This window comes from Antedon mediterranea, chromosome 10 (assembly GCF_964355755.1).
Source record: "Antedon mediterranea chromosome 10, ecAntMedi1.1, whole genome shotgun sequence".
Lineage (NCBI taxonomy): Eukaryota > Metazoa > Echinodermata > Crinoidea > Comatulida > Antedonidae > Antedon > Antedon mediterranea.
Genome location: NC_092679.1, coordinates 6,557,504 through 6,572,611, shown reverse-complemented (window position 1 = coordinate 6,572,611; position 15,108 = coordinate 6,557,504). Strand labels below are relative to the sequence as shown.

The window sequence follows — 15,108 nt, the reverse complement described above, 5'->3', positions numbered from 1 at the left end:
GAAGGTGAAAAATAAACGTTAAAACTTACCAACGTTTCGTGCGTTAGCATCGCACTTTCTCAAGGTAGTGGTGTCAGCTTGGTTTGCCGACACTGGCCAAGGCCAATCGTAGACGGTATAGACTCCATTTACTATGAGGTGTCCAAATTTCTAAGAGATATTCTAAAACCAATGGTTGGCAACGCCACACACTCAATAAACAACTCAAAAGAACTAGCCACCGAACTAAAAGATCTTCATGTGTCACCTAACCATACCTTTGTTTCATTTGATGTAGTATCTTTGTTTACAAAGACCCCTACGGAAAAATCACTGGAAATAATACATGAATGCTTGAGGGCTGACCAAACGCTACAAAACCGTACAAAACTGAAAGTAGAAGATGTTATGGAACTGTTGTCTCTGGTCGTGAACACCGCATACTTCAGTTTTGGAAACATCATATACAGGCAAAAATCTGGCATAGCTATGGGAAGTCCAATTAGCCCAATCGTTGCGAACCTGTTTTTAGAATGGTTGGAGACTGAGGCCATAAGCAGGGCAAATGACAACATCAGACCCACTTATTGGCGAAGGTATGTAGATGATGTATTAGCTGTGGTCGAAAAGGAATCTATAGAAGATCTTAAACATCTTAACACCATAGACCCAACTAAAAGTATCAAGTTCACTACAAAAAGAATGACCGACAACACTCTTCCGTTCTTGGACTGCCTCATCACCCTAAAAACTGACGGTACTATAGAAACTTCGATTTACAGGAAACCCACACATACTGACCAATACTTAAACTTCAAATCAAATCATCCTCTTGAGCACAAGCTGAGCGTCATCAACACACTAGTGGACAGATGCCAAAACATTGTAACAACACAGCAGAGCAAAAGAGAAGAGATGAAGCACATTCGAAAGGTACTTAATATATGTGAATACCCAAATTGGGCCATCAATAGAGTGATACACAATAAAAAAGAAAAGAATAGTCAGAAAAAAGGAGAAAACAAACAAGACATGCGTGGCAGCGTAGCTTTACCCTATGTGAAAGGGATATCCGAAAAGATACGTAGAACGCTCACTAACCACAAAATTAACTCTTTGTACCCCAAAACAAATTGAGATCGCATATAGTACACCCAAAAGATAAGATTAAGCCGGAGGACACAAGTGGAGTAGTGTATGGTGTACCCTGTATGAATTGCAACTTAATATACATAGGAGAAACTGGTAGAAAACTGGGAAACAGAATAAAAGAACATAAAAAAGATGTAGAAGATCACACGAAAGGAGTCATGACAAGGTCAAGCAGAATGTCACAATCAAACATTACACATAAATCTGCAATTACAGACCATGCTATAAAGGAAAACCATACACCTAATTGGGAGGCGAAAGTGTTGAAGAAAGAGGGAAACATCAACAAGAGAGGATGGCAAGAAGCAATTTCAATTAGAAAAACTGAGAACAACATGAACAGAGACCAAGGAGGAAAGTGGCTGCCACACATATATGATGACCTGTTAGAAGTGAGACGGCCGGCCGTGGCGGACCCCTCTGGGATTTACCCAGAGGTTTTCAAGAAATAACTCAGAGAGGGCGCATGTCACAACAACATCACGTGACTATGCCATGATCAGTGTCGGCAAACCAAGCTGACACCACTACCTTGAGAAAGTGCGATGCTAACGCACGAAACGTTGGTAAGTTTCAACGTTTATTTTTCACCTTCATGAAAAACGAAAATTTGATTTCAATAATTAATCGTAATTGTACAAAAGTAAAAAGTAATTTAAAAAAATACAAACTTACGTTATACTGCGTAAAAAACAAACATTTTATTAACATAACTATTAACATATAGTTGGCTAAATTCAAACAAGGCAGTGTTATAACAATATAATGAGAGGTCAATTCCTACGTTTGTTGACCCTAAGTTGCTCAACATGTTTTTACATTACATAGCATCTATAACACATATTTCGATACAGTAATACCAGTTTTTTAGATATAAAAAAAATACTATATTACAGAAATCAAATATGATTTCCAATAGGATAAAAAAAGCATTTAAAAATAATGAAATTTAAAAACTAAACTTAAGCTCTGTCTACACTATCAAATTAGTTTGACAAAGAAAGTGTGATGTGCCAAAATATGGTAGTATTCGTCATCGTCTCCATATATATATGGGCACATCACATTTTGTTGTCGCATAATAAAGTTTGATAGTGTGGACAGAGCTTTAAAATAGGCTAAAAGCATACAATGACCCTTTAAATCTCATCATTAAATTTGATTCTTTTTAGGGACCATTTCACCAGTTTACTCTGTAAATATCATTCAGGTTTATTTATTCTACTTATCCTTATTTATTATAGTTATACTATGTTTAATATTTTAATGATTTAGCAGCTTTCATTGTATTCAGTACTGTGAATATGAACTATTATTTTTTTATCTGCAATATTAAAATATACCTGATACAAGTTATAGTGACTACTATTATTTAGAAATAATTATGTTAAAGAAGTCTATGATCTTTCCTATTGTGCCAATCCATTGTGAATGTTTAGTGAACAATAGAAATTGAGAAGCAAATAAATAACCCCAAAAACATTTTATGAGTTTGCCAACCAGTGGTAGGTTTAGAGACAACACATGGAAGGGTGAAAATAAAGATAATTATTTTGGCTGATTTTTATAAAATTAAAAAATAAATTCGGTGGAAGGTAGATGGGTTCATAGCGTGGAAGAGAAGAATTTAAAAAAAAAAACAGATGTTAAAGATGTATTGTCCCTTTGACTAATTATTTTTTTTTATATTTCGAAAAAAGGTGGGTCATTTTTAAGTATCATAATAGTTATTAACTTTCACAAAAAATTATTTAAAAAAAAATTAATGTAACCGAAATACGGACGTTTTTTTGTTCAAAAAATAACTTCGACTTTCAGTCAAAGTTTTCGATCAAAACATATCTCATAATGCAATGCGCTTGTTTGGCTACTCTGTATGCATAATCATAAAACTTCCTCTCGATCTGTGTGAAAACACCTTCTCAACCGCGACGAGTTGTAAACAATCCTAATTTGCATCATGCATAATGCATACTCGTGGTTTGAAATCTTTGTTTACTTTCGCTCGTGACGATTTTCCAAACGAAATTTAATCAAATTAATTTACCTGTTAATTACGTAAACTTGTTGTTTTTGCCTCGAATTTTCGACTTAAAGTGAATAACTTTAATACTGTATTACTTTGATATGGCCAATTTATATTTAGAATATTTTTTTTCTTCATTTTTTCGTGTTTCAAGGGACAGTACATCTTTAATGACAATTTGGGGGTTTAAATTAGAATACCGTAAATAATCCTATAATTGTTAAAAAATATACAAACTCTGTTTTTATTTATGAACAGAAATATTTTACCTATTTTTAATCTATATCATATAATTGATGACCTTATTTGTAAATACTTTACTATAAATCATTTGATTAGGGTGGGTATGAATTGGATTTCAAGTTTACTTCTAAACAAAAATGAATGCCTGAAAACAATTTAAAAATTCAATTTTAACAATCCATACAAGAAGAATCCCAAAATGTGTACAATTTGTTTGTAATTTAAAAAATTTACTTTAATTTTATATTATATTTAAATCCAGTCACTGCTATCCACAGTATTGCTGGTTTTCACAATTTTTTCTTCTGAACAATTTAATTTTAGGTTTTCCCATTAGTTGGGATTTGATATTGCGGATGAAAATTGATTTAAGAGGGGGTACTGTCTTTGGTTCTTGCTACAAACCGGGAGAGAAAAAAATGTCTGCTTGACAAGAGGATTAAGGTTTTAAAAGGGAATGTTTCAACATAACAGAGTGTGCTGCCATTCAAAATTACTTCACAAGTACTCATGTTTAAAAGCCGAATCTCGGTACTGAATCTGTAATACAGAATCACATGTGATGCTTTTATCATGCAATAGGCCATAAACCATGGGCAGATTGTGCCATGTGTGGGGATACAGTACAGAGAATCAGGTGTGTTTTTAATCGGCACTGAAAGAGAATGAATATGTTATTGATATAATATTGCTGTATTAGAAATTATACCTTAAATAGCTTTGTCAAGTTTGTTACCCATCTTTCATCTCATAAATACACCCCATTTACCAATGTTTGGTTCCTCGATTCACCCTTAACGGTTGAGTGATTCCTGGCATTCGTTTCATTCCTTACTTGGTTCTTAGAAAGACTGGTGGCCAATTCCTGGTTCCTCGTTTCCGTTGAATAACCATTCACCATACCCTGTTTCTTGGAGTCCATGGAAAGACTATTTTTTATAACATCCTTGGCATTTGTGATCAGCTTTTTGGTGAATCCATTTTCTTGTGAATGTTGCGGACGTCCGTTTGATGTTTTGAATAATTGTTGTAAAATGTAGTCTGATAACAGCTGCAGAATATTTGGAACACCTTCATAACCTAATATTATAAAAACAATTTGTTTATCCGACTAAAAATGCTGTCGGACCTGAAGCAGTAATGATCCGAGAGATATTGACAATGGGGGTAAACAAATAATGTCACAATGATCCGATTTAAAAAATTATTTTTAAAAATTAAAATATGTACTAGTACACACACAGCCACTTATCTACGGAGCCGCACATCTTTCAGTCCTGCTATTGCGACTCCTGGGCCAAAAGAAAAAGATAAACATTTAAAAAAAAGATACTTACTAGGGAATGCATTAACGTCAATGATGTAATGAACACCGGTTTCATTTTCAACAATGATATCAATACCTATGAGGGAGCTATTCAACTGACTGCATACTCGTTCTACTAGTTTGTTTATCGTCGTTCCACATGGTTCTTTACCTGAAGATTTGCAGTCACTGTCATCAAGCTGTAAACGGTCAATTGTTTCAATTTAACTACAACACTTACTAAAGCTCTGTCCACACTATCAAACTTTATGTGGCCAAAAAAGGTGTGATGTGCCCAAATATGGAAGTGAGATGCCCAAATATGGTTGTGATATCACATAAAATTTGATAGTGTAGACAGAGATTTAACCCTTTCACTGCGTATACCCGGTACTACCGGGTATAAACAGACGTCGTTGAAATACGTATACCCGGGTAATACCGGGTATGGGCAAAACAATGATTTAATCGTATTTGCCTACAATATATAGCACCCTCTGTATTTTTTCGATGAACTTGAATATTTTTGCAAGTCATTAAAATTTTTTTCCATGAAAAAAAACGGCCCTCTATAGTTGTATTATCATCTTGAAAATAATGCGCCCTCTATAGTTATATTATATATAGTATAGTATATATAATAGTATTTCTATCTTGGAAAGTTGTTTTGATTAGCGTAATGGCAGCCATTTTGAAAGTAACAAAAATTTACCAGCCCCAATAGGGCAACAGTGTTTATCACAACACGCAAAAAAAAAAAATTCAGAAAAAATAGTTAGTTTTTGTACTATAGTGAATTTTTTGAAAATGTCATTATTTTCACGATTTTGCCCCAAAACTTTGATTTGTGCATAATTTTTATAAAACAAAAATAATTCAATTTTTTTAAATATTTTTATTTGTTATACGTATTTTCATCAACATCCAGTTGGAAAAACGTATTCTATAAGAATTTCTTATAGAAAATATAGTTTTTATCATTGATTCGATAAAAAACACGAAATCCTAAAATACCTGTAATGACGTCACATGACGTCATCAATATGCAAATTACATTTTTTTTTATACCTAACTGTAGACTAACCCTTTGCCCATCACACACCACAAAAATAATTACACAATTTAAAATATCATATATTTTTCGTAAATATATATTTTGCACAGAGGTGGGAATAATGCTCCGCAGTGAAAGGGTTAATGAGAGTTGGGGATATTGGAGAACCCTTTAAAGGCGAGACCATTCAAACCCAGGAAAGTGTTCCATCATTCGTCATAATACTGACTGAAATACCGCTATACCTACCTTGTTCAGAAATGATGCAGAGTCCGGTTTTGACACATCATGACTATTAAAAAAGATTGTTTCTAGAGTTGAATCTAAAAAAAAATAATGTATAAAACCATGAATGTATATATATTGTATACTGTAGCTGGTACACACACATTGTGTACTCATCATATTTTACTGTTTTATGCAATTTTAAAATTATATCCAATTCACTCATGTGCTATGTATGTTTATAATATCACAATTTACATACATATACATGTAAAATGTCGAAATTCATAGTTTCATATCAAAACAAAATGTTACAGTATTCTATCAACAAAAGCATTTTTTTCCGAACCTTACACTTATTTTGGAAAAAAGATATTATAAGGATGTATTTTCATAGAGAACTTTTTCTTCTTCCATTTAGGAGCAAACTTCATAGTTGAAGGCAACTGCTCCACTGGCTATAGCTGTTGCATTTTTTTTTTGCATACAGTGTATACAAAGTTAAATAGTAGAATTAAAATTACTAACCAATCTGGCACAAAAATTAGTATAAAGTATGTATGAAAGTGCTTACCCTTTTCAGAAAAGTTTTTAAGAGAGGGTCTCTGTACAATAAAGTGTTTATCTCCTAGTATGAATATCTTATGTAGAACTGCATTGTGTTTAATGAAGGTTTGAGCAACGCAAGGTGGTTTCACGTCTTTTAGACCAGATTCGTTGAAAATTATAGACATCTAAAAACATAAATAACATTCATTTTAATTACATAACTCATGTTTATTAAAAAGACAACATTCTGAATTTGTGCATGGTTCTTGTCATTTTTTATTACAGTAATTATATTGTAATTCTATTCGACTATATATATATTATATATATATGGCTGACTTCTGTCGTATAACGATAATGTCAATTAGTCTTACATTCATCTGAATGATGACTAAGCCAGGACTGTTTAAAGCACCTTTGGCTGGTCCCAACATTGACCAAGGGCTTCTCTCGTCCAGTTCCCACCTTAACCAGAGGCATATACTAGATGCAGGGGCTGCCAAAAAAGTCAGCAGTACTGATTTCAAATGCCTAATGGGACCCCTAGCTTCATATACAGCACCCGGTATTCCCAGATGGTCTCCCATCCGAGCTTTAACCGGGCCGTTGCGTAACTTCGGTGATCTGACGAGAACCGGTGTTTCACCATGGTAAGGCCGTATTCTACTAGCTGTTGTATCTTATATTCCTCACACTCTATTTAATTTTAGTTAACATATAAAACATAACTCCAAAATAACAACATGAAAATATACAAATGTTAAACCATGGTTTACGTCTTATTTGGAGTATGTTTTATACTATTTTATTGAAACAACAGTGCATCTATTCATTTTACTACTTGTTTTAATAACTTAAAATATTGGACATAATCTATGTTGCTAAAATAAATTATGAATATTGTATTTATAGTAATAACTAGAAAGCCACTCCGAGAGGGCATACCTCCGCCTACTGTAAAATTCTCCTACATAAGATTTCTCCGGTAAAAAAAATATATATATTGTGTGTGTCTTAATGCTGTTTGTGATTTAGGCTAATTTCATTACAAGCATGTGTATGCGAGTTTGGTGTAATGGTTATGTAACAAGCCTTTCAATTAACAATAGCTTCAGTTGACTAACAATAGAACAGCAACGCAAAAATCAAACGAGTGAATTTGAAAAGAAGTAGGTTTTTTAAACTACTCGCATCAAAAAACGTGCACATTAAATCAAATTATGTTTTAAAATTACAAATCACAAATTATAACTCTTGCCTCTTGTTCAAAAATGAAGTTTTTTGGACAAGTAGTTCTCGAGAAAATGCAATTTCAGTTTACTTGTTACTTTAAGACTGCTCACCGGCTTTTGAACAATTCTGTCCTATCTTTTAACACTAGCAGGTCTAAAAAAGTATAGTAAAAAGTGGTCCAGAATTGGGACTGTGGTCCCAAATGGTCCCCAAATTTAATGCAATGGTCCTTGACCACATATCTATCTGTCTATTCATTTTGGTAAAGATCTTGTAATTACTTTTTGAGTAATCCTGCTAACAAACAAACAAACACACGCTACCGATTACATATACCTCCTTGGCGGAGGTAAATAAATAAAGATATTAAGTTATATTTTTGTAATTAAGTTAAAACCATTATTAAATATTACTTACTTTATGCGATATCTTTGACCCATGTGCTCTAGAAGGTTTACAAACTGAAAAATAACAAAAAGCATTTTATGAGTTGAATGGTCTATTCAACAAGGCTGCTTACTCCATCTATCCCAACATGTTGAATGGTCTATTCAACAAGGCTTACTCCATCTATCCCAACATGTTGAATGGTCTATTCAACAAGGCTTACTCCATCTATCCCAACATGTTGAATGGTCTATTCAACAAGGCTGCTTACTCCATCTATCCCAACATATTTACTTTGAATCAGTCTTTCCTTTCATAAGTTGTGGACAGATGGATGTGCGCCGTTAGTGGCAGCACTTGACACGAAGGGATCATTAGGGGAGAAGAAAGTTATTGTGCCACACATGTGTGCAATTCAGTCAAGTTAGGCTGCAAGTCATAGGTTATTCCTCCACATTTACATTTATTTACATTTACATAAGTTAGCTACTCAAGTCTTTAGATGTATCAACCAGTAAAACAAATGTCATCTTTTGTCTGACTACAAGAATTTTTAATGTATCTCGTCTCATATTAGTTTGTTCATTCATACACACATTGGCCAACTCAGACACCATCGTACGATGAAGCCCGACAAAACATCTTGACTCGTCAGTGCTGTCTTAGTTGAATTCCGACGAGACGAATCGTCTTGAGACAGTGTCGGGTGTAGTTTTTATGTCATCAAGAGAACTTTAAACATGTTAAATTTTCTATCGATGAGACGACTCATCATGCCCGACGTATGACGCTGTCCAAGTTGGCCTTTAGAAAGACGTTTTTCCTTACCAAATGGAAATCTTACTCCAGCATCTTTTAATAATGTAAGGTTTACATCTAAATCAGCTTTCGTTAACTCAACAAAATTGGGTGTTTCAACATCTGAAATTGAATCAATACAGTATTAATAATGATAATAATAAAGATTTGTGCTCCAAAACACCCATTTAGATTATTACTTTCAAATAATAGCAATAGTATTACGAAACCTAATTTCTTGTTTCAACTAAAAGGTGTTCTTAGTGGAAGATGTAGAATTTTGAAATAAGCGTGTGGGTGGGGGCAGGGCCTAAAATTAATTAAATGACATGCTAAATTGCAGCTATTTAGGAAAAGGGGAGGGGCATGGAAGGGGACGCTCCCGCGAAGCCTCATATGTAATGCTAAACATTTCACATTATAGCTACAGTACAGTACCTTGTAATGATGCTAATGTCTGCTTTAGCACTCCATACGTGCTAGGCCTAGCAATCAGCTGGGCAATGCTGTCAAGAGGATCAAGGACCAGTACTGAAGGGTGACGTGATATGTACGACTAAGAAAAAAGAAGATTAAAATGAGATTACATTGATAGTATAGATCACAGCAACTCAGAATAACTAAATTTAAACTAAAATCATATGTTACTGCAGTAAAATAATTTTGACATGGTCCAGTCCCTAATTTAGAATATTTCAGTAAATTGTGTGACACTGTCTCATGCACAGACACAAACTCATAATCATAAATAATCACAACTCATTCTCTGAGGGCCCATTGATTGTCATCATATGCTGTTTAGGGTCACCCTCTATAAATATTAGGTTAAACAAAAATTTTACAATTACAAATATAATTCGTGTGTGGCAAACAAACAAAAACAAGTAAAAGACAAATTGAATATCTTTGCTTACCTGCCAACCTTTCATGGAAGTCGCTGCATCCTCGTCTCCGTCTTCTGCAAGTACCAGGATGTCAGTTGCTTTATGTAAAATCACATCAAATGGTCCTTGCTCTTCTAAATCTTGTTCTAACGATATCTGAAAATAACAATATTTCTTGATCATAAAAATTACATAAACCAGACAATAATAATATAAATTGTTTGAATTTCAAATAACAAGGAAGAGATATTGATTTTTGCTTTTTGTTCCTTTTAGTAGGCGATCATTATAACCTATAGTCAACACAAAACCTACTTAATAATGAAACCACACAATTAACAAATCTGGTCTTTGAACCTTAAAGACCCCTTCCCTGCAATTTTGGACGTTTTTTGGAAAATAATACATATATATCACTTTAAAAACATTAAACCATGTCATTCCTTGTATTAAATGTACGTTTTATGGTAAATTATGATAAAAAGTGAGAAACAATGCACTACTACCTAAGTAGCTTGCGGCGATCGACCTCTCGTGGACGGTCTTAGGCCTAGCCTAGCTAGGCTTAGTTTTGTAGGCCTAGCTGGTAAACATCGGTAACGTACGAACATCGTACGCTAGCTATATACCTAGCCTGACGTTGTATAGTTGCTGCATTACTGTAATTGTCTTTCTATTTTTGCCAGACTCCGTTGATACAAATTGGGCAAAACCCGGTATTTTCGCTGAAAAGTTAGGAGTCTTCCATTTGTTTTGGCCTCACGATCGATCGAAAAGTGGGCGAATTACAGGTGAAAAACAAAAATATCAATCCGTGCGCAATGCATTTTGGGATTTATAGCGGGCTGCTATAATTATTAGAATCGACTTGTTTTTCACATTTTTAACCGTTTAAAGACGAAAAAAGTTATCGCAATAGGACCATATAGTATTATTTTTACATTAAATATAGTTTGTGATCTTAAATTAGATCTAAAAAACGTAGGGAAGGGGGCTTTAACTATTTAACAAGCTTTGTTTTTCAAGTACAGCAGTTTATAAGTGTGAACAAACACAATTTATTAGTTTAAAGCATTACACTTACAGGGATACAATAAAATACTTGTGTGTCCCTTTTCACCGAGCAACCTCTATGAAGTTTACACACACAGAGGCAGACACCATACAAAACTACCTTGCTGACACAGTCACCAGTGTATACTATAAACTCCAGAGGGAATGTGAAAGGTCAGGGGTATTAATGTAAATTCTGACCCTTGTATTGTCCTAAACAACCCATAATTTGGCAGAGGAAATCCTTGTGTCATGTTTTGTCACTACCAAAGAACTTTCAAAATCCTGTATTGTGGTAATATTGTGGTAATTGATTAATACCTACATTATACTGTTTGTTTTAATCATAATCAGAGTGTCCTGTTTCTATTACCAATAAATAACACATTCAATAAAAAGTTGTTTATCAATTTCTGACATACAGTTCTACTAAACTGCAAGTCAGTAAACTTGACTTGTCAGTCTGCTATGAACTTTCACTTCACAGTTGTGTAACTTTTAAACTCTACTATTTTGTAATCACAGGCCCCGTTTCTGCTGCCAAAAATATACCGTATATATATACGGTATATTTTATATACGGTATATTTTTTGGCAGCAGAAATGGGTCTCATAAAAAATATACCGTATATATTTGCGGTATATATACTGCATAAATATCCCCATCGTTTGTGGATATTATACAGTATATTCCAAAATATACCGTATATTTCGTTCCCCGTTTCTGCTGCACTCAAAATATACCGTAAATGTGACCCGACTCATGACACGAGGTCAAAAACTAACCGAGCGCGACGCGCTTGTTTTGGTTTTTCTGCTGCATTGAAAGTTGAAACACACGTGTAAAAGCAAGCAACAGATCAAAATGTCACTGTGGACCGAACAAATCACTATTTTTGCAATTCAATTGTGGGGGAAAGCGAAGGTTGGGGGGAGACTGCATGGCAACAGAAGAGATACCGAGATTTTAATTACAATAAATCAAATGTTCTTACACGACAACAACGTGATGTAAAATCATGGTAAAACACTGTATAATAGAAAATGGAAATTAAAACGGCAATATAGGATAATATAGCATAATATAAACTCAATTTGAATAACAGAGTTTATTTATAGTGACATTTCTAGATTGTGCTTGTATGTGCGGTGTCAATTCGTTGCCACTTCTGCTCATTAGATTTAAAATAGAAAGCAATGCTACGATGTTTTGAGATACCATCATTGTTTTGTTTTTGTCAGCATGTACCGGTAGGTAAAAACCTCACTACACGAGGTCAATCCATACTTCCGTCTCACGAAATGCATTTTGGGTAATGAAAGCCAACTTTTTTACAACCCACCCACGAAGTATGTGCAGCGGAAACGGTGCACGAATTTCATATACGGTATATTTATACGGTATATTTTGGGTTGGCAGCAGAAACGGGCCCACAGTGTGGTCCCAAATGGACTAAACTAGAACTGTCACATCTTTTTTCACGCTGCTGCTCTAGCCAGCTACGTCCCATGAGGACTACTCATTCAGAAGCTAAAGCAAGCAGCAGTTATAGTATCTACAAGGCCGACAGTTTTGCGACTTTGTAACTCGACTATAATTTATAGATCCCAGCTGCTGGACCCAAAAACGTCTGGGAAATTGAGTCTATGAGGGCTCATGGTTAAACGATTTTGGATTCTCGTCCTTTGATTGGTCAACGCGAATCAACAGACTGGGAAGAATTTTCTCACTTGTACCACCGTGAAGTCACGTTGTCTCTAGAGGGTATTCAGTTGCATGCCTACAGGCTGAGGTCACACACACACAGCACATTAAAGTTCAAAATTTACCATTTTTAAATGGGTATGTGATTCATAATTAAAGATCTTTGATTTGTATGTATTTTTGCGATTAAAGGAAATCTTATTAATAATTAATCATAAATATATCTGAAGAAAGAACAAGGATTAATTTTAAAATGTCGAGCAGCGTTTTTTGTAAGAAATATTTCTTGTTTAAATAATTGGCCATTAATTTTTGTTCAAACTAAAACTAAATTAATTGATGAATTGCATCGAATAAATGACTGATTTAAACTGAATTGAATGATTAAATATTAAAGATATATTGTCCCCCAGAAAAAATAATTTAAAAAATTGTTTTGCATTTTAGTGTCACAATAGCTTAACTTTATTAAAACTGCAAAATGGCCTAGTAAGTGTTTTCTATTAATAGACCATATGTCAGCCTTTTTCTGCTTTTAATTTGTGGGCTCTTTACTGAAAGTGTTTTGTGGGATAATCTTATACACTGTTTATTACAGTAACTACATTGAAAGAAAAATGAAAATCATGTTACTGCAGTAAAATAATTTTGAGATTAATTGTATACTCACTAAAACTGCTTCTGTCTCTACACCTTGTAATCTACAAAATAAATAATAATATGTAAACAGTTTATAGTAACATTTGACATTAATATGGTAAACAAACTGTTATTAAATAAAACAATATAGTAGGTGAAGTTATAAATCAGAGAATTGAAAATAGTTAATTTGCATTTAAAATATGTAAATATGCATAATTGTGGGTGAAATACACTCAATTTTCTTTACCAATATTTTTATTTTACAGAAAGAAATATTTAAAGCTGTTTTACAAAATCTATACTCTAAATTATCAATTTCAATTGAATATTAAAAAAAAAATAATAATTTAATTTATCATTCCTTATTTCATGTCTCAATGAATTTACCAGTGAAATGATGGAAATAATAGGTTGATACTAAATAAACAAAGCAATAGCTCAATGTCATTGTGCAAGAACTTAAACCTTTTATATTGTGAACACCATGTGACAATAATAGGCTAGCCTGGGAAATAATATAAATAATAATGCAGAGCGCTCCTGTTAATTTAAGGAGTATGCACACTGTGGTTGGAAGGAGTGCAATAAACATACTAGGATTCCCAGCTGCATTTTTGTGTTGCAATTTACACAATTTAAAGTTTTAAAAAAATGTGTAAATTGTGCAAAAAGGTTCAAATTGTTCTACTGTAACAGGTGAAAATAGCCTATAGAGGTTCTATATAAACAATAATAATAACCATGGAGTAAAGAATAATGCAATAACATAATATTAATAGGCGACAAAACAAGTAAAACAATTGTCGTATTCGATTGGGAACTTTCGTTGTCAACGTAAAGATTCGTTGAGTACTTTTTGTATTCGAATTGTAAATTTGTGCTCAACAGAAAGTCATTCGAATAGAAAACGTTGACAACGAAAGCTTTTTCGTTAAGAACAATCTCAATGCTCAAAATACTCCGTTAAAGAAGTACTCAACGGAAAACCTGATACTCAACGGTGAAAGTCTAAATCGAATACGACAATTACAATCAATCATATTTTACCCCATTCAATTCTCAAAAAATAAATTATGGGGTTTTATTTTACAATTTTCAAAAGGCATTTATCTTCTTCTAATTCATCATATTGCATAGTGTAGGCTAGGCCTAATACAAATTAATATTAAAACTGCTTTTAAACAAAACAACTGGCATAACAATAGGCCCCTCTCTGGTAGTTAGGTCAGTCTGTTTGGCCTCCTCAACTACAGGTTTGTAGGACTCCGATCCCCTCCAACGTGCCTAACTACATATTCATACAGTACAGAGCAGCAGCCTAGGCCTTGCCTTGCTTGCTGGTGGTGGCGGCTAGAGCGCACACCTTACTTACCGACACAGGTCCGCTACTTGTTGTAAATCAATCTTCTTTCGTTTTTTCTCGCTCATCCAATATCCAATTCGTATCATACTTGTGTATGTATAAATTGCTTCGTAGGTTGAAATTCCAAACCCACCATAAGCGTGTAATAAAATACAAACAACTGAATCTTTTCACGCCCTAAATTACACTTCCAAACAAAAACATGCAAAACACGTCCGTCCATCCACACCAGTGTTATTTTAATTATTTGTCGTGCGCCCTCTATATATTTGTGAAGCGGCTTGTGGCGTGTGGAAAGCAATATTCTAGGAAAGTAATATTTCACTTGTAGTGTACTTTTTAGAATCTTTAAAATTATATTCAATTTAATAATACCTATAATTTGGTTTATTGTTATATTATCCTAATGCATAATTGCATTTTGCAAAACAACGTAGGCTAAAACACTAAGCAGCTGCTCCTACCTATAACTGTAGTCGCAGGTTGGTGTGACGCGTCTGCTGCTGAAA

At 33.8% G+C, this 15,108-nt stretch overlaps 2 protein-coding genes across 2 annotated transcripts; one reads left to right on the top strand and one right to left on the bottom strand.

Moving 5' to 3' along the window:
• Window positions 1–171: 171 nt before the first annotated feature.
• On the top strand, window positions 172–1,583 carry LOC140060951 (uncharacterized). The gene is made up of 2 exons (XM_072107326.1): window positions 172–1,063; window positions 1,216–1,583. Exons 1-2 carry the CDS (start codon window positions 172–174, stop codon window positions 1,581–1,583), a joined length of 1,260 nt encoding a protein of 419 aa, XP_071963427.1.
• Window positions 1,584–1,807: 224 nt separating this feature from the next.
• LOC140061120 (inositol-tetrakisphosphate 1-kinase-like) lies at window positions 1,808–14,997 on the bottom strand. The gene is made up of 10 exons (XM_072107571.1): window positions 14,609–14,997; window positions 13,265–13,295; window positions 9,867–9,992; window positions 9,391–9,508; window positions 8,983–9,075; window positions 8,185–8,228; window positions 6,560–6,719; window positions 6,010–6,083; window positions 4,738–4,906; window positions 1,808–4,480 (listed from the first exon to the last, which is right to left on the bottom strand). Exons 1-10 carry the CDS (start codon window positions 14,683–14,685, stop codon window positions 4,149–4,151), a joined length of 1,224 nt encoding a protein of 407 aa, XP_071963672.1. The 5' UTR covers window positions 14,686–14,997; the 3' UTR covers window positions 1,808–4,148.
• Between the last annotated feature and the right edge of the window lie 111 nt (window positions 14,998–15,108).